The 18823-nt window shown below is 40.7% G+C and overlaps 1 protein-coding gene across 5 annotated transcripts in view; it reads right to left on the minus strand.

The window, feature by feature from the left end:
- The window catches only part of OSBPL1A (oxysterol binding protein like 1A), a 79653-nt gene that overhangs the window by 29910 nt on the left and 30920 nt on the right, over positions 1-18823 (minus strand). For 2 of the 5 annotated variants that reach the window (XM_014936920.1, XM_014936921.1), the window contains one exon: positions 198-360. In XM_014936920.1, coding sequence (XP_014792406.1) covers positions 198-360 — 163 coding nt within the window. Of the gene's footprint in view, positions 1-197; positions 361-18325; positions 18527-18599; positions 18818-18823 lie in introns of those variants that run through there. The other 3 variants (XM_014936922.1, XM_014936923.1, XM_014936924.1) reach the window with 3 other exon arrangements.

Consider the following 18823-nt stretch of genomic DNA (forward strand, 5'->3'; position numbering starts at 1 on the left):
AATTCTACAGGTGAACTCAGGCAAAATTTTAGAGGCTCCTTCATAAAGCACAGGAAGTTTTCACCTAAAATTAGTCCCATGTTAGAAAGGGAGGGATTTCACTCAAACTGAGACTCTTCCCACCCCCTCACCACCCCCACCACATTCACCACACACATGCTGGCTTACACACTCCCATTCTGGACACTGTTACTGACCTGAAACAGCATCGTAGAACTGCTCTTCACTGATGATGCTGAGAGGCGGAGATCCCTTAACCAGAGACTGCTCTAGTTCATGGTGTTCGGTAGCTAGCGTCTCTAATGCTTCTGACAGGATCTTGTTTTTCTCCTGCTCATGCTCCAGTTTCAAATTCCTCACCTATAAGTAGATACATGTATGAATAAAATCTCATCTCTCCAAAGAATGTGTAGCTGGAAGCTACTCAGAAAATAGACTCTAATAAATAAATAACTGGCTAACAGCTGGAACTGAAATCGTATGTATTAATAAGAATATTACAGTATTTCTGTGATGACAGCAAGGTTGTTAGTCAGTGTTTTCAGTAGTTGAGGAATCTGACAAATAAGATCTGGTAGTATAAATCACAGCTCCACAGTAAATTCAAGCCAGATAACCATACCTTAAAACTGAGGAGGAATACTTACAAGTCTGCTTGGATGACCTTAACTATGGAGTTACTGATCTGTTTCTACACACACCAACCTCCTTGTACTAGTCTGCTCTAATTTGGGCCAAGCAGCATCATCTAAATTGAATTACAGAGCAAATGTGAATGCCAGCTACAAATAACTGCAACTGAACTATGAGCTGAAAACATTTAACCTTGAGGATTACAGAAGACGGTTAAAAAAAGAGATTCCTCTACGAACTGATTTAACAATGATATAAACAGCCCTCCCTCCCCACTCCCAAAACAGTTTACAGAGGAGCCAGAAGCTGACAAAAAACCCCTGAAGCCCAGCCACCAGATGGTAGACTTTTTTTTTTTTTTTTCAGTGCCCACACATGCAGTCAGCAAGGATGATGTTATCCACATCTTGAATCCAGGACTGATAATGGGAGAGCAACATGTCCTTCTTATTTCCTCCTTGGGTTTTTTTTGCTGGTGCTTTCCCGCCTCCTCTTTCTGCTGGGGAGGGGAAAAGGCTGCAGCTGAAAGCTCAGGAAGCTCAGGAAGGGCCTTTTCTCCCAGCCCAGCAAAGGCTTCAACATGCCACTTCTTCTTTCAGTCCCTAAACCATCCACTTGTTTCTTTTCTCTTCCTCTCTCCCTCCCAGTCCCTTTTTAAAAGCATCCCCAACCCCTGCCTTGTCCTCCGGTTTACTCTCAAAGGTCAGTTTACAACTCTAATTCCCCCTCCACTAAGAACATGCAAGGACATGACAATTAATCTCTTGGAACGGTTACAGGGACAACTTACACACTTTCCTAAGCAACTTACACATATACCAACACTACCTTTTTGAATCTAATTTAAGAACTGTTCGTAAGTCCTATCTGGTTACATTTTACTTGAAAGTTTTGCTTTGGAGGCTTCAGCCCCCGCAGTTGTAACAACCACTCAAATAGTGGATTCAGAGTCAGGCACAAATGAGGGGGTGAAAATTTAGAGGCTAAGGAGGAGATATTAAAGCACATTTGCCACTTCCAGCAAAGAGTTTCTATGCTATCAGTCACATATCCTCTGGAGAAAGATTTATGGAAGAAATTTTCACCCCCTCAGTTGTGACAAATATCAAACCAGCTGGTTTGGCTGCCAGGCTCCAAGTGTAAAGGGGCAATCCAATTAAATGATAATTAAAAGAGTATAAAATTGGGCTGCTAATTGAAAGCAATAAACCAGTAAGTCACTTACTGTCTAATAGTTTTACCCTGAATGAAATGAAAAAAAGTCTGGACTAGTTACTGTCACTTTCATTTAAAGTTCACTCTGACAATACTAGGGAAGCCAATTACTGCAATGTTTCATACAAATCAGACATGCCTCTGCAGAAGATCTGTTACTGAGCCGTTTCTGCAGAGATTACATTTTGTATACTATTGAATAGTTAAGGAACTGCCCATATCTAGAGAAACAGCATCACTATTTTCACTCTCCTGAGAGAGGGAGGGCAAAGGACTGAAAGTAAAATGGTACTTTTCATTCTTATTGAACAGCAAAGTGAAACTAGTTATTAAAATTGTATTTTCAATTTTTTTGCAGTATTGAACTGGATGCCATTATGTTCTGTTTTGACAAATACTATGAGTGATTTAAATCTTTACCTAAAATTTAAGTTTCAATGTTGAAAGAAAAATTTAAATATATCTAACAGAACCCAGATGAACCTTATTTGCCTCTCCCAAAAGCACAGTAGTGTGACTAAACAAGCAACAACACATATAGGCTTAAGATAACAATCCCCACCCCTAAGTCTTTTATTGACTTTAAGGTTCCTCTGCCCTATCAGAATGTAGAGCCGTACAGTATTGCAGAAGGTGTAGCAGAAAAATAACCTTTTTGGAAAATAAACAGCCAGCTTTGCAGTAAGGCTCACTTTTCTGTGTACTTCCAGACTTCTTAGCTAAACACTTATTAGCACAGCAATTACACACTACTAGCAGGTAACAAAAAAAATTGCTTTTCATCTGTTATATAAGGAGCACGACACTAGCCAGAAGCTAAGGGAAAAAAAAACAAGAGCCAAACATGTTTTAAGTTTGTTGCCGGTAACCTTAAGGATGTGAATAAACTGGTTTTAAAACTGGTTTTAAAGCAACCTTAATTCAACAGTTGGGGGCTGGAGATCTAAGTCCAATATAAAACTTGTGTCAACAGTACTGAGCTTGTGGGATGGACACACATGTTCAGAGAGTGTGGAGATGGCTCTACAAACCTCTGCAGCCCAGTACTTGGTGAAGGGTGAGAGTGTACACTAGCAGCTCTTTGAAGGCAGTGGTTTAGAAATACCACCTGCAACTATACTATGATCTTAAGCACCCACATGGTTCTACAGTGTCAATGTGAGTACTAAAAAAGATGGTTCTACTATCATTATTTAATTGATTTCACCTGTAGAAAAGCAATGCCCTCAGCTAGTATAACCTTCACATACTCTACTACTTAATACAGGTATCACTGGAGAAAATAACCTTGTTTGAAGTAAGCATGCTGTTTCTTGCATGTAAGCAATCTTCTTGCATTAAATTTGACTGTAAAGGCAGGATGGGAGGGAAGTTGTTATTGGGTTGGGTTTTTTGTTGTTGTTGGTTTTCTTCTTCTAGAACCACACACTCCATTCTTCCAAGCTTAACAAGAAATACGCAGGTAGATTGCCACTATTTTCAAAGCACAAGTTTATTGAACAATATAATTGACAAACTGAGTGATGGGTTTTCCCAAAATGTAAGAATTAGATTGCTCTCGTGCATAGTTTTGCCATCTATTTTTCCTTCACAAGACTCGACCAATGATCAAGTTCTGAGGTGAATGATTCCATCTTCCTGGCTACTCCACTGCCATTTTTGGGAAAAGGGATAAAGCTGAAGTGTCATTTCCAAAGTTTTTTCTTCCCCCTGCTGTCTTCCTTCAGTGTCCCAGCACAAGATCAATTGCAAGACTACAGAAGGAACCTCCAGACTAGTTTTAAAAATGCTTATCAACACTACATCTTTAGGACCTACATATAAAGCAGGAAGACAAGTGTGAAATGATGAAGAAAACACCTGCTTTCAGAAACATACATGTTTCAGCCTGTTAAACTGGATGCAGATAGACTAGTGTTTCTCAGTGGAGTATCATCTGATTTCGTGAAGTTGCATTAGCCGAGTACCACACTATTTTACACAGCGACAGAAATACTCATACAAGACAGTAAATATCACACAAAAATAACGCAGGTATCAGTGTATACACAGCACTGGAAATGCAGTCTGAGCATACCCAGGAAAATATCAGAAGAGACACTGTACTGACAGCCTGCGTGAGGCACAGCTTGTGATACAGCCGTGGCTTCTGCACCTTTGGTAGTGGTGTCTGACCCGAGAGACAGACAGCAATGCACAGCCTACTGGGTTCAGCTCCTCATCCTCCAGCTACGGAACGGCTGTCACCCTTTTGGTCCCTGTTACTGGTCCCCACAATGCCAGTGCCACCATCACCATTACAAGCTCTCCACAGAGTTTCACAGGGACAGTGGCACAGAGCACTCCAGTGTGCCCAATGTTCAACTGGTCGGGCTCCCCACATTACCCTTTGTCAGGAGCTATTCTGCACAACAGCAATAACAGTTATCAATAAAGTTGGGCTTGTGCTGACAGTTAAGATCAGTCTTGTTTTTTTCACCGAAGATTATTATAGTGAAACTGCCGATTTAGAAATACTGATGGAAATTATCTAGCTTTGTCTCCCAGAAGCAAACAATCACTCAATCATTAACCTTACAGCTACAGACACAGCTATAACCTGATACACTGACACAGAACCAATAAGACTTCAGTATGTAGGTCAGTGCAACAAATTCTTTTTCTAAAAAAATACTTCTCTAGCTAAAGTGGTCTGATATTCAAGTTCTGGCAACTGGTTTCACTTCTGGTTTAACTGAATGGGAATCTGTTTCCAACAGCTTCCCATAAACATTTGAGTCCTTCAGGCTGTAAGCACCGAATTGTGAGTTTAAATAGTAGAATTATATTATTGTAGCAGTCAGACCTTTATTTATTTTTTTGACAGCAGAGGAACAGGCTTATTTGCAGACACTTTTATTGTCTTTCCATGCCATGAGAAATCCTGTGAAGCACAAGAGCATGGTTTAAAAGTTAACTCCTTCACTGCACATTACTAGCAGAAAGTTCACGTGCCCATTCCAAAATATCAAAAAGTCTGTGCATAACAAATATCAGTCTCGTTCCCTTCTGTACCCTCAGCTTCCATGAGGTAGGTTGGAGACTAGTAACATGCACCAAACCACTATTTTCATTTCTTTTTCCCCTTTTCTTTTTTAAAGCCTGAAGTCTTGAACTATATCAGCGGCAGTCTGTAACCAAGGCTTCTCTGTCCATCCTGAAGACATTGCAGTACAATACACAAAATACTTCCTTTGTTTGGTGCTGGATGCTTTTAATTTAAATTAATGCCCAACAACAGTGGCACTTTTGTGGGGTAGGAAAGGGTCACACCACTGCATGCCCAGCTAATAAATTACCATCTCAGCAACGTGCTATTGCAGCTCCAAGTAAATCCTAAAAACAACATACAGCAAGCAAAGCACAGAACAAATAAAGACACCTTAACAATATGTCAGGCTACCTGCCTTTAACATTAGAACAGTAAATGAAAAGACAGCGTACCTTAGCTCTGGGTTCTCCTGGACTGTGAGAGAGAAAAGACACACTTCACAACACTGCAGTGTAATTTAGTGGAATTTTACTTTCAAAAGCACTCAACTTCAGCGTTGGGAATAAGAATGCCCAAAACATGCAGACTTCCGAGTTGTGTAGGAAGGAAGAACCACCTCTTTCTCATAGCAACCACCAGGGGATCTGAAGCCAGGCTCTGCCAGTACGGTGCGTACCAGTTCTGCTCCGCAGGGAAAGCAGCCCCTGACACCGCTCACCGATGCCTCCGACTGCTCCCAAGCGAGGTTTTGGTTTTCAAAATGAATGGCTTTGTCCAACTGCCACAGAAATTCCATCCTCCCCAAAACGTCACCGCTTATGGGACATTTGCCATGAAGCACAAGCACAAGGTGCAAGTTTTCAGCAGCCAAGCTAAGGGCTAGTCTAACACCTGGCTGGGAACTAACATATAGCCAAGGAATTAGAATAACACTGCTACAGTAGAACTGTCAGTTTTCTGTGGACGTCTCCTGACACTAAGAAATGTAATCCTACTTTCTGTATTGATGTAAATGCCAATCAAACCTGACATCTGTTTCAGACTGTACCTACTTGTATGAAAGTGTTAATTTCGAGGGTCAGCTACCCCAACAGGACATGCTATCCTGAAAGACAGAACCTACAAAGCGCTGTGTTGTAACACATTACAATATGGAAAATTACTCACAGGAAGCACTAGGAATCCAAAGATTTCTTTCCCTTCTTCTGTGATCTTCATACCAAATGAAAACCTCTACCAAAAAAATCTGAGCCTAACAGCGCAAATCAAAACCTCCATGCAGACCCTTTGATAACGTACACTGTTTGTCTGTTCTAACAGACGAGCTCACATAGCTGCAATTTTGCTGTTAGCACAATGCAGTCCCTATTGCTACCATCTCCTTGCATAAGCCAGTTCTTTGTGATGACCAGTTTAAACTAGTGCTGAGTAAATCTGTTATTCTTTTACATTTAATGCAGAATGAGAACTACGTAGTTTTGAGAAGAAGTCAGGTCTGCCTCTATGTCTTGAACAGAATGTGCCTTTTTATTTCAGCATGGAAGAAATGTAAAGACTTTGAGTATCTTCCCCTAGGCCTATCTATTTAGAAATAGAACAGTTCTATATATTTTGTTAACTGACTTTGAAGCACACTACTGAAGCACTAATTCTACAGAATATGTTTCTATGAAAAAGTGCTTTTAGAATTTCTGCTACCTAGAGTAGGACTAAGTTGTTGCTTAAGCTGTTAACTGAAGTGAAAACTGAAACCAGCTGCTCTCACGTGGAGTTCTCATAGTTTTAACCACATTTGAGCTTCAATAGAGGAAGTTTTCCAGAAAGAAAGTTTAAAAAAAACATGCTTGATTTTTACCTCTACTCATGGGACTTAACTCCCACTAAGTACACATTAGTATATGATATGAATATGTATAAACCTGCTTTTCTCAAAACCCCCCTCCACCCCCAAAAAACAGGAATAGCTTTAGTTACAGTATGCTTCTTTGCAAGTATGCCTCAGGTATTTGAAGTACTGGAGAAAGGAACAAGTGCTTTATGAATACTCATATGACACATCGTAAAACTGCAAGTGTGACAGCTCACATTAAAGCAAAAATAAAGCATTCCCAAACAGATGCAATCAGTTTCATGAACCCATCACTAGATTCCTGAAGCCCCAAAGCATGTAAACATTTAATACAAAACTTTCAGAGTTCTTATCTGTTTACATGTAGGCCTTTCCACACAAAATGCCCCTGCTGACTCACCACTCCCCATCACCACCAACCACAAGGAACTTGTGACCAACATCTGCTATCTTAATATATGTTAAGACCTTATATCATAACTCTTCATTTGCTGGAGTAAACTAGCTCTTGTAAACTTCATCATAGCCTTGGCTCACCCCAGGGTACAGAGGACTCATCCAAAAAGTCATGCTTTACTTCAACCATTGTTTCTTGCTTAGGCTTTCTCTCTCTGTGCTATAAGCTTACCATTTACCTGGCTTCAGAGATCTATCAGATCTCTAGTTAAAAATAGAATAGTTAGATAGCACTTGCCAGTGGCTTGAACTACTGCTGGTGCAACTACTGAAATGCAAAACAAGACGCAATCAGTTAATCAAGGAGGTAAGCTGAGCTCACCGATGATAGGTAAAGGGTTACTTACCGTATCACAAGACAGCATCAGCCTTTGTCTCGGAAGCCTGGCCAGCTGACTCCACAGCACCAGAGTACCACATCTTACTGAGATCATCGAATTCAACAGAGAAAAAGCTCAGAAGGCCAATGTAACATTTTGCTTCCTTTCAGACCCATATACAGGAAACATCACTAGTAAAATTTCTTTTTGTGCAAAGGCTGAAAGGACCCATACATACAAGCAAACAAGTCCTGGTAATCTATTTGCTTACATCCCAACTCAAAGCCTATAGAAGAAACCAAAGACTTTGTAAATCAAGTCATAAGACTCTGCCTCAATCGGTCCATAGAAAACACAAGGTTTCATTGTTAGTCATCAACGAACGTTCACTTTGAAAGTTCAAGAGGAGGAGTTTAGCAGGGCTTATTTGGAAAGGCTAGATTTCATTCTTCCTAGTACAGAGATATAATATTTCCCTATATTTGATTTATTAAAATAGTAAAATTCTGCTAATGAAGGAAAGAATCCAATATCATCATAAAAGTTAGAAAGAGATAGTAGAACTACTGCTAGAAGCAAGAGCCAAGCTATCATCCACAGAGAAGAAACTCAGACCTTGGCAGGATCACATCAACACAGGCACACATCAAGGCAGTAAGAGAACAGTTTTTCAAGAGAAGAGCTGGAGATGCTGAGAGCAATCAGCACCCTTCTTCCAACATACAACTCTATCATAAAAAAATCATAATTCAAGACTGCCTGGATTGTTTCCAAACTATCCACACACTAGGGGCAAAGCCTGTTTGCCTCCCACCTTTCCCTCCTAAGACAGTGACACTTCCTCCTCAACACAGACCTCGCTGCTTTCCTTCCCCTCTCCTGTTTCCACATTTGGATATGTCAAAGTTTGTTTATTCAGGGGCTGATGAAGCACTGCAGTTTTAAGCAGCAGAGAATGTTGCAGTTTTGAGCCAAGAAACTGTCTAGGAGGCACAAGAAACTGCAAAGACTTAATTTCTGATTGCAGATTAGAAGGATGATTTTGGATTTAAAGCTTGGGTGTAAGCTTTTCTATCAGAGAAACTTTCTTCAAAGTGATTCCACACTGGCCAAGACTTTTCTCTGGTTTGCTTCTAAAGTGAGACTTAATGGCAATTCCAAGTACTCCTCAAAAGTATTTGTTTTTTCTTTTTAATATTTTATTTAGACAACTTAACCGCAAACTGATAAATCTTATGAAATCTACTTAGGTTTGAGAGCTGCAGAAGTTGCCAGTTTCCAGGGTGCATTCTGTCCCCACTCATGTTCCAGTACTATGATTGGTCAAATATCAAGAGTTCAAACAAAAAGCCTTCCGATTTTGTTATTTTCTGTTAAGTATTGTTTCTATTCTGAGTAAAGCTGAAATTAAATATGGCTGCTATTCACATTTGCCAACCGCCTATGCCAAAACAAGCTGGGACTGAATGACATCAGCAGTGATGTTCACGTTTGGGAAGCTCGTTTCAAGTTGCAGAGCTACAAGATTACCAGAAAAAAACCACACCCCAAAGATACTTTGCTGCTCTAGTGAGATTAAGCACCTATTTCCTCAGAGGCATACGCCGCAAGTAACCTTACCCAAACTGAGGGTCTGGTTCAAACTGACAAATTCTACCGCTGCCAGCACGACTGCAAAAGTGTATTGCTGCACCTTTTCGGATCTGGTAGGGACTTTATTTGTGTCTTTCCCCTTTGAGAGACTCTGGACATCTTTGAAGTTTGTTAGTCTCACAAACAGAGACCAGACTTTAAGACACAAGGGTTCTTAAGAACACACACAGGAAACATTTCCTTTTTATTCTTAAGGACTGTTTTGAAAAACAGATCTTGAGGCAGTTTTGATCTAACTACTTCCCTTAAGTATTTTTCGGTATACACCACTGATTACTTTGATCAACCCCCCTCCCCCCCACTTCTTCCCAGCTGGATCACAGCAAATGCGTGTATTAATGTTTTCTCTTTTGAAGCAACTGTCATGTTTTTGCTATGTTTTTGTTGGCTCTTACTGGCTTACTAGTGCTGCTATACAACTAGACACGTTGTTGACTCAGAGTGGAACCAGCTTCCTATTAAAAAATTAACACTTCTGAGGCTGGTTGTCTGTTCTACAAGCTCTGCATAGGGAATCTGGTCAATTATTCATGAAGAATAACGGACAGTTTTTTTCAAAAAAGCAACTCCAAAACAAACATGCACACTGTACGGTTGTTTTGCTTTTACGAAAAACTCAGACATCTTATTTGCTAGTTTTTATTTCATTTTGGATGCTACCCAAACTAGTTAAAAATGCAAAAAAGTTGAACTCCTACATAGGCCAGAAGTCATCAGTGAGTTTTACAATGCAGAGCTGGAGTTCTGATCTCCAAATAAAATCCACCCCGGAAAGCATTCTAATTTGCTATAGCCCAGAACGGGTTCTTCTCAACTTTCCAGTATTAAAGAATCAGACTTCATAGACAGACACAAGTGCAGAAATCCCACTTCTACTTGAGGTTTTAGAAGGACCTGCAGCACTAAGAACTCTGTCTCTTCTAAGGGATGATTTTCCTGAGACACTCTTTTGACCTTATCCCTAAGCAGGCAACAGCCGGCAGACATCAGTCCAGCCCTGGGTAAACTGATAAGACATTTCCTGAAATTAGAGTACGTTGTGCGGAAGTTCATCCTGCAGTTAGGACAGACAGATAACCACACTCTAGACAACAGAAATCCAAACTGAAAGTTCACAACCTTAGATCAAATTAGCAAAATGACATTTCTATATTGAGCACGAAATCTGAAATACTGCCACCCAGTTCTTATTTTTGTTAGAAATAATTGCTAGAGCCTAAATCCATTACAATTATCCCAAAATATGATACCTACTGATATATTACAATGCGATACTATAGAACACCACCATTGCCACGTAGAACAGCTAGATAATCCAAATAGTCTCAGCAGAACAAATCTTATGAATGATCTCAAACACCTTTATCTGGTGGGGTGATTTTTTTGTTGTTGTTTTTTTTGTTTAGTTTTTTGCAAGAATTCAGTGTGTTACTCATTGCTATTCAGGTCCTTCTTGTGCAAAAAGTAACTAAAGATTAATCCAGCAAAAAAACCAAGCCTGCTTCTCCCCGAGATACATACTTAACATTGTAGCAAAGCCATTTACTGATAAATCGTCTATTACTCCCCAACATGCAATCCAGTAGCATCTACAGTCCAAGGTAAGAAGTGGTCCCAGCATAAACTTCTAGTAATCCCTTTTATGAACTTCTCCAATAAAAATGATCAGAGGGATGAAGCACCTCTCCTATGAGGACAGGCTGAGAGTGTTGGGGTGGCTCAGCCTGGAGAAGAGAAGGCTCCAGCGAAACCCTGCAGCAGTCTTCCAATACCTAAAGGGGACCTACAGGAAAGATGTGGAGGGACATTTAGCAGGGCCTGTTGCAATAGGACAAGGGGTAATGGTTTAAAACTAAAAGAGGATAGATTTAGATTAGATATCAGGAAAAAGTTTTTTACAATGAAGGTGGTGAGACACTGGTATAGGCTGCCCAGAAAGGTGGTAGATCCTTGGAAACCTTCAAGGTCTGGCTGGACAGGGCTCTGAGCAATCTGATCTAGTTGACGATTCCCCTGCTCATTGCAGAGGGGGTTGGAGTAGATGACTTTCAAAGGTCCCTTCCAACTCAAACTATTCTATTATTCTATGAAAAACCACTGGCTGCTACAATAAAACTGGAAGGTAGATGTAAATACGATTAAAGCCTAAGCCTAAAGGAACACCAAAAGTTCTCTTCATCCCGAGATGAAGCAGGATCTGAGAGCCTAGAGCAATATGTCGCTTTTTAGATACAATAAATTGGGAACAAAGACAATAGTAAAAACACCACTGACCATATATTATTAGCTGATTTATGACACATGGTTCCCTGAAATGGTCTAAAACTATGGTACTGTACTACCTCGTAAGTACTGTGTGGATGTCCAAGGACTGTTCAGGCTAGAGAAGAGAAGCCTCAAAGCACATCTCTATACAAATACCTGAAGGCAGAGTACAAAGAAGACAGAGCCATGCTTTTCTCAGTGGTGCCCACTGACAGGACGAGGCAACGGGCACAAACTGAAACACGGGAGATTCACTCTAAACATGAAGAAACAATTTTTGTACTGTAAGGGTGACTGAGTACTGGCACAGGTTGCCCACAGAGGTTGAGGAATCTTCATCCTTGTAGGTTACTCAAAAGGTGTGCCTGAACATGGTCCTGGGCAACTGGCTGTAGGTGGTCCTGCCTGAGCCAGGAGGTTTGGACCAGAGGACCTCCAGAGGTCCTTTCCAACCTCAACCAATTTGTTATTCCGTGAGATCAGAGTTTAGCCCTTAGCCTGAAACATAGCTCTAGAGCCGGAGGAGATACAGGTCAGACAAAATTAGATTTTTGCTGTCCATAGGCACAGATGGAATGGTCTTAAAGTTTCAGGCTGTCTTCAAGGCTCAGCCAGCTCATTTTCACCCCAATTTGATTTGTCTGACCTTGCAGCAAGGTGTTTCACTGGAACAATAGACAATCCAATTTGCAGGCATAGCACAGAATAATTCCAAAATTAATAGTCTTGTTGACATTTCCTGAAAGGTGTAACTACTGACACATTACCTAGAGAAGCTACACCATTATGTTGACAGTTTAAGATTATTCCCCACCACAATGTTAAAATCCCTGTGTATGACTGTGCCCCCTCAGTTCATGCCTACCAGATGAAACCCTCCAAGTTCCTGCAGATGCTATTCTGCTATAGCAGACCTGCACAGAGCCTAGAGGCTGATGCTCTGGCCAATTAAACTGAATGTTTCCAGACAAGGCAAGAGCAGTTTTGTTCTCCCTACCCTTTCTCCCATCACAGATCATAACTCAAAAAAAGGGACCTGCAATAGTGAGACTACCAAATTTCAAGATTAACAGGAAGCTGTATTTCTAGTCAAAGGTCAAACAACATATCTGAACAAGCTGGTGTTGTGGAAGCAGTATAGCTTTGACAACACAAAAATATCCAAATCAGATGAAAAAGTTTGTAGTCTGCTTCTGTGACTAAACTGTTCTACTTTTAAGTTAAGGAGTATCCCCATGTTATGATGCACACTGCAGACTTCCTTCAAACAAGCATACTCAAAATCTCTTAGTGTACCCATGGATCCAACAGTTACTGCACTGATATCCAAGTTTTAACATTAATAATGTCGCAGTGACAAGTACGAGAGGAGAGAAAGTATTTCAATTCAAAACCACTGACCGCATCCACATTTATCTTACAAGCAGCTTAACACAAAGCTATGCAAGCAAAACATCACAGATGTCACTCCCAAATGCTTTCTACAAAGGTGAGATTTTCAGATGAGGGCTATGCTTAGATCAAAGCTGGACATCCTCTTATACCAGACCCTTCAGGATATTCACAACAAATGGATACACTTTATTTGTAAGAGGTCCTCTATCTTACCACTCCTTTGCGGCAACATCCAGCTCAGCTCTTTGCTATAAACAGAGCATCATTTGCTTTGCATGTGCTTATCAGCTATCCTTGCAGGATAGCATAGGCCTGCATTTCCTGTTTGTACATGACATGCAATACACTTATTTTTAAAGGAAATTATCGATGCATTTAGAAGTGGGTGATGTTAAGAATGATACAAGCACTCTGGAGAAAGAGGTTACTAACATTCTTTGATGACCAGGCCTGGAACTTACCTTCAAGGAAAACTATAATACATGTGATTTATTTTCAGTACATAAGCACTTTCTAAACACAGCCCATTTACCAATTTCAGTGATAACCTCAGTGACTCAGCACCCAGCATTATAGAAATGCATTTCTTCACTGACAGCACAGCAAGCAGAGATAACACACTTCTGAATATTAATATCAAAACCAAATAAGCTTTTAAAGTCACTGGCAATCTCGGGGTGAGGGGTGGGGAGAGAGGCCAACAAGTACATGCTCGGTTCACAAGATTAAAAAAAAATCAGACAAGAGGTCAAATTCCACAATGACTTACCTCCATTATAAAAATGGTATCAGCTCTAAGGGGTCATTGAATTAAAAAAAAAAAAAAAAAAGGGAAAAAAACAGTTTTGGTTGAAAACCTATGATTGGGGCCAGCCAAAGTTAAAAAAAAAAAAAAAAAAGTGAAAGAAACAGTTTTGGTTGAAAACCTATGATTGTGGCCAGCCAAAGTTAAAAAAAGAAAAAAAAAAAAAGACCACACACCCTCCCCTACACACATACTGTCTAAATGGGAGATCATTTCTTTCTTCATAGCTAGAAGACTCCATTATTTCATGGAACCAGAAGGGACTAACATATAGCAACTAAAAACACAGCAAAAACCAGCAGAAATTTAAACTCAGTCAACCTCCTTTATTCAAGGAAGAGTTACACATTTGCACATGGACAGCCTACTAAGCCGTAAGGCAAGAGATCTGAAATCACTGACATTTAAGGAGGAATAATAAAACATACCAAAAATCCCACCACATGGCAAACTTAAGAAGATTTGACAACAGTTAAGTGACACAAAGTCTTAAGTTACTTATGCTACTCAAAGACAATGCCTTTAGAAGAACCTCACACAAAACATATAGGTAATAAACAGTTAAATATTGTACCTCCCTCAAAAGCACATGTTAATATCTAGTACGGGACAGACTACATGAAATTTGTTTTTCATTTGTGTAGAAATAGTTTTTAAATTATTATTCTAGGAAACTAACTTTTATCAGCTTTAAAAGGAAAAAGGCATTATAAAAGCCCTAAGTTTCAAGAAAGAAAGGTCATGAAGGAGAGTATGTCTCCAGAGAGTTAGTAAACGTGTGTAACTGCAATCACCCTGTTCAACATTTTGATATTTTATGCAGCTGAGAGACAAAACCAGACCACTCATTTGACTGCTGCTGCAGTCAAGTATCTCACACGCTTGTACGCAAAATCCCAGCAAACAAGGTTCACAAATAGGGTGCTACACACAGGGGTTCAGCCTTAAATGCTATTTTTTCCTGTTTTGTTTTTTTTTCCCCTGAAACGTTACCAGTCCTTACACTGTCTGTCCAGGAGCTAAGTTTTAGAACTCTGCTGTTCAGATATACATTAATCCAGAACACTGAAAACAAGCTGATTAGCTTTACATGCCATTATGAAGTCACAATGACACTAGAAGGATGAAAGTGTGCACCCTGCTCACTCCAGTTTGTTTTCCAAGCATGACGGTGAGGAGAACAAAGGCAGAAAGTTTCCACATTATGTATTTGGTTTTGTTCCTCTTTATCAGCTTGCACAGAGACAAGAGCACCATTTTTCAAATACATTCACGGAAAACAGAATTGCTAATTCCTATTTTCAAAGCTTACTATATCAAATACTATTCCATTAAACTTGATTGCTGCTTGATTTTTCCTCCCTGCAGCCTCAGCTAAGTCCCTTTTCTTCATGTTTTTGCATTAAAAAAAAAACAACATGAAATCCCCAAACAAGTCATAGACAAGACCTCAGAAGTAAACATCAAGAGTGGGAGCTGCAGAAGCCCAGTGAGAAGGGGTCTCATTTCAACCTAACACGTTTTTATACAGTGTTTCCCTAGAGGCCCATGAACGGATTCCAAATTAGCTTACACAAGTCCACTTAACAACTGCCAAGAAAAAAGAAAAAAAAAAAGAAAAAAAAAAAGAAAAAAAAAAAGAAAAAAAAAAAGAAAAAAAAAAAGAAAAAACAAACCTACAAGCCGAACTTTGAAAAAAGCATTAGTCCACTCTGGAAAATGCAAGAACAGGTTAGTGGTGCAACACAGTACCAAGTGGAGAATGCCTTCAGACAAGTTGTGGGACCAGCTTTCACTCAGGCTTGTAGAGCTACAAGCCAGCAAGAGTTCTGCTGTCACTAGAAACTAGTATGTCACTTTGCCAATTCATTATACTCAAACGTATCACCAGCTACAAGGGAAAAAGGTTAACTTTTGAAGTGCACACTTTTCAGCGGGGGGGGGAAGTTGGGACCCTGTTGTACTACAAAGACCAGTAGCATTCATCTTGTGCCCTATAGTAACATCCAGGCATCTTTCTGCCAGCCAGGCCCATCTGCCAACCAGAAGCCTTTCGTATGCGGCACTTGACCAAGGATCTTATCAACCGCTTCAAAACGTAAGCATTCCGTCAACTCACATAATAACCTTTTATAAAAGAAAAGCAGTAATATTTACTTATCTTTTCCCTGAATGGAGTCCCAGTATTTATTATTTTAACAAGCTTCTGTCTGGGTCACTGCTTAGCTTCTCTTCCCACCCTGGTGACTTACTCAGTCTTGGCTGCCTTAGGAAAGTCTCTGAAATAAAGTTATGTTCTTTAACTCCCCTATCTCCTAGATACTTTGGCCCCACTAAATTCCTTCGCGTAATACTGGTAAGGACGTTGCCTTCACAGAGCTGCAGTTAGCTTTCTGTCTGCAAGGCTGCAGTACAGTGGCAGAAAGAAAGTAGTTCCAGAGGATGAACACTATGCTATCTGCAAAGATTTCACTGACAAGTTCCTCTGATGTATCTCATCTTTAGAGCCTTAGCACGAGTGAAAGATATTCAGCACCCAAAAATTAGTACAGCAAGAATCATCAACTAGAACTGCTGATGTTCTAGCAAGAGAAACAACCTGCGAAATGACTTTCCTGTCGGTAGCTTTGTTCTCCTTTATGCCATGCCTACAGATCATTCCAATATATCCCATGCTCTTCTGTGTATGGGGAAAAAAATAAAACAGTCTTCACCTGGGCAGCTGTTTGAGCACAGAGAACCTTCCAACTAACTCCTTACTTTCAAGCAAGATTCAAGCTGTGCTAGGTATTTCCAGTACGTTTCTACTCATTAGGAGGAGAGGGGAAGAAATAGGGTCAAGTCAGTTAGAGACTCATACAGCCAATAAAGGTTTCTTTGATACTGACATACCTCAAGTCTCTCAACACCAGACACCTCTTGCTGTGCCCAATGCAATTATCAACTGCCTGAAAACTGCACTCCTCCTTTCCCCAAGCTTGCGAGCTGAACAATATTTCAGCTGTTTCGGTCATTGCCTAAAGCCTTGACACACTGAGCACTTGCTTTGACTTCCACTACTTTCAGCAAGAGATGGAGAATAGAACAGAACTGCTCTGTTGTGCTTAGCGATTGAAAGGAACTGGGGGGGGGCAGAAAAAACAACAAAAAACCCCACAGGCTGTCACCTGTTTCTAAGCACCAGGAAAAAATAGCAGAGCACTGGTTTCATGACTTGAAGGGCTAAGTACTAGACCTAGAACCATAGAGTCCAACAGCCAGCCAAGTCATGATGCTCTCCTCAACCTTAGCTCAGAAATCATAAAATTAACCTCTTTCTTAGCTTCCCTGATTTTAGTTGAGTCCCTCACCCCCTCTTCATCTCTCTCTCCCCACACCAAAGGCTCCTAATTCCTGACAGGTTAACAGAGCCAAACTATATTGCCAGGTGGCAGAAAAGGACTGCTGATGGACTCTGGGACTTTTCCAGACAGACTTGCCCAGGGCATCCACGTCAATAGCTCTCCCCTGCTTGCAGAGTGTCATCACTGCTCCCCTCAGCTCCACCCCCACAAGGAAATGGATAATAAAAAGCTTCATTAAGGAGTCGCTTGGACACAGGCACCTTCTTCATTCACAATCTGGTAAGGCAGTAGATCCAGACCACAAACCAGTCATGTATCGAAGACAACTATTCGTATCCCAATGAGCATGCGTGCATTCATTCACAAGAACACAGATACATCTAACCCTTAGACATTCAACTATGTTGCCAAGAAATCTGAAATAAACTAAGACAATACACTTAAATTCCAGAGTTCATATTTATTTACTAGTTGAACTGCATGCACATTTTTTTGTTTACAGTATGTCGGCTATACATACAAAAGATAGCAAGTTATGCCATGGTAAAGATAACTAAATCCAAGGACTATGACCCACAGTATTTTGACCTTAAGTTTCTGCAAAAATGACAAGCTTAATTTGTTATGACAAATTCTACTTGGTTGAGTATACAATTCTTTTACACCGAGAAATGAAGAAACCTTTTCTCAATCCCTTATCTCATCGGTTAAGGTTTTGCATCAGCTTGTAAACAAATCTTCTGTTTAAAAAAAACAAAAAACAAAAAAAATCCAACCACCCAAACCCTAGAAAGAATGACAACACCTACAAACAAAGGAAGAAGATCAAAGCCACAGACTGCTGCTATTGGTGCTAAACTGGTGCTATACAAGCTTTTAACTTACTGTTAAATATAACCTTTGATGGTAAAAGTGAAACTTAGGGGACTCAGGATACCCATCAGCACACTTTTATCTAGCAGCGGTTAATGAAGAAGCTAAAAAAAAAAAAAAAAAAAAAATCGCAGCTGATTTCCTTAAATACCTTTCCTATCAGTTTCGCACAGCTTCAGGACACGCAGCTCAAGTACTGGAGATAAATTTTATGATTTCCTTAAAGAATACCTTTCCTATCAGTTTCGCACAGCTTCAGGACACGCAGCTCAAGTACTGGAGATAAATTTTAAACTCATCCAGAAAATCTAGCAGAGATAACAGCGTGCAAAAACCTTTAGTTAAACTTCTCCTACAACTATATAAAAATATAAAAATACCCTCGAATATAAAAATATTAGAATCAAACTGCTTTTAGAATGCCGGTTCTGATATCTGCTAGAAATAGTACAAGGGAAGTCCTGCTTCGAAACAATACTTACTAACCTTGTGCCAAAGTCACTGCAGAAAACGTTTCAAGTTGCACTAGCTCCGACACAACCGCCTCGATAAACACCGGGATTAAAGCAACCGAGTTATCTTCCTCTTGCCCTCTCGTGCCTTAATCGTTCGGCGAAAAGCACCGGTGCCCATCCCCACCGTCCCCGCCCGACGCAGAAGGGCTCATCCCAATGTCAAGAAGGGGAAAGAAAAAAAAAAGAAAAAAAAAAAGAAAAACCAAACCCACCCCAAAACCCAACCCACGGCGCACACGACATACCGCGGAACGCGATTTCGGGCAGGCAGCGGCTCCGATCCCCCGCCCCGTGTGGCGGCGGCAGCGGCAGCCCCCGCCGGGCCGGGCCGGTAGCGCAGCAGCGGGCGGCCCCTTCACCTTGCAGCACTCCGCGGGCTCGGACGGGCGCCCCGGCGCAGGTGCAAGGGCGGAGAAACGGGAACCAGGCTCCGCGCTTCCCCGCGTACCGCCGGCCGCGGAGGAAACCA

This window comes from Calidris pugnax, unplaced genomic scaffold (genome assembly GCF_001431845.1).
Source record: "Calidris pugnax isolate Ruff unplaced genomic scaffold, ASM143184v1 scaffold51, whole genome shotgun sequence".
In the NCBI taxonomy this organism is placed as follows: domain Eukaryota; kingdom Metazoa; phylum Chordata; class Aves; order Charadriiformes; family Scolopacidae; genus Calidris; species Calidris pugnax.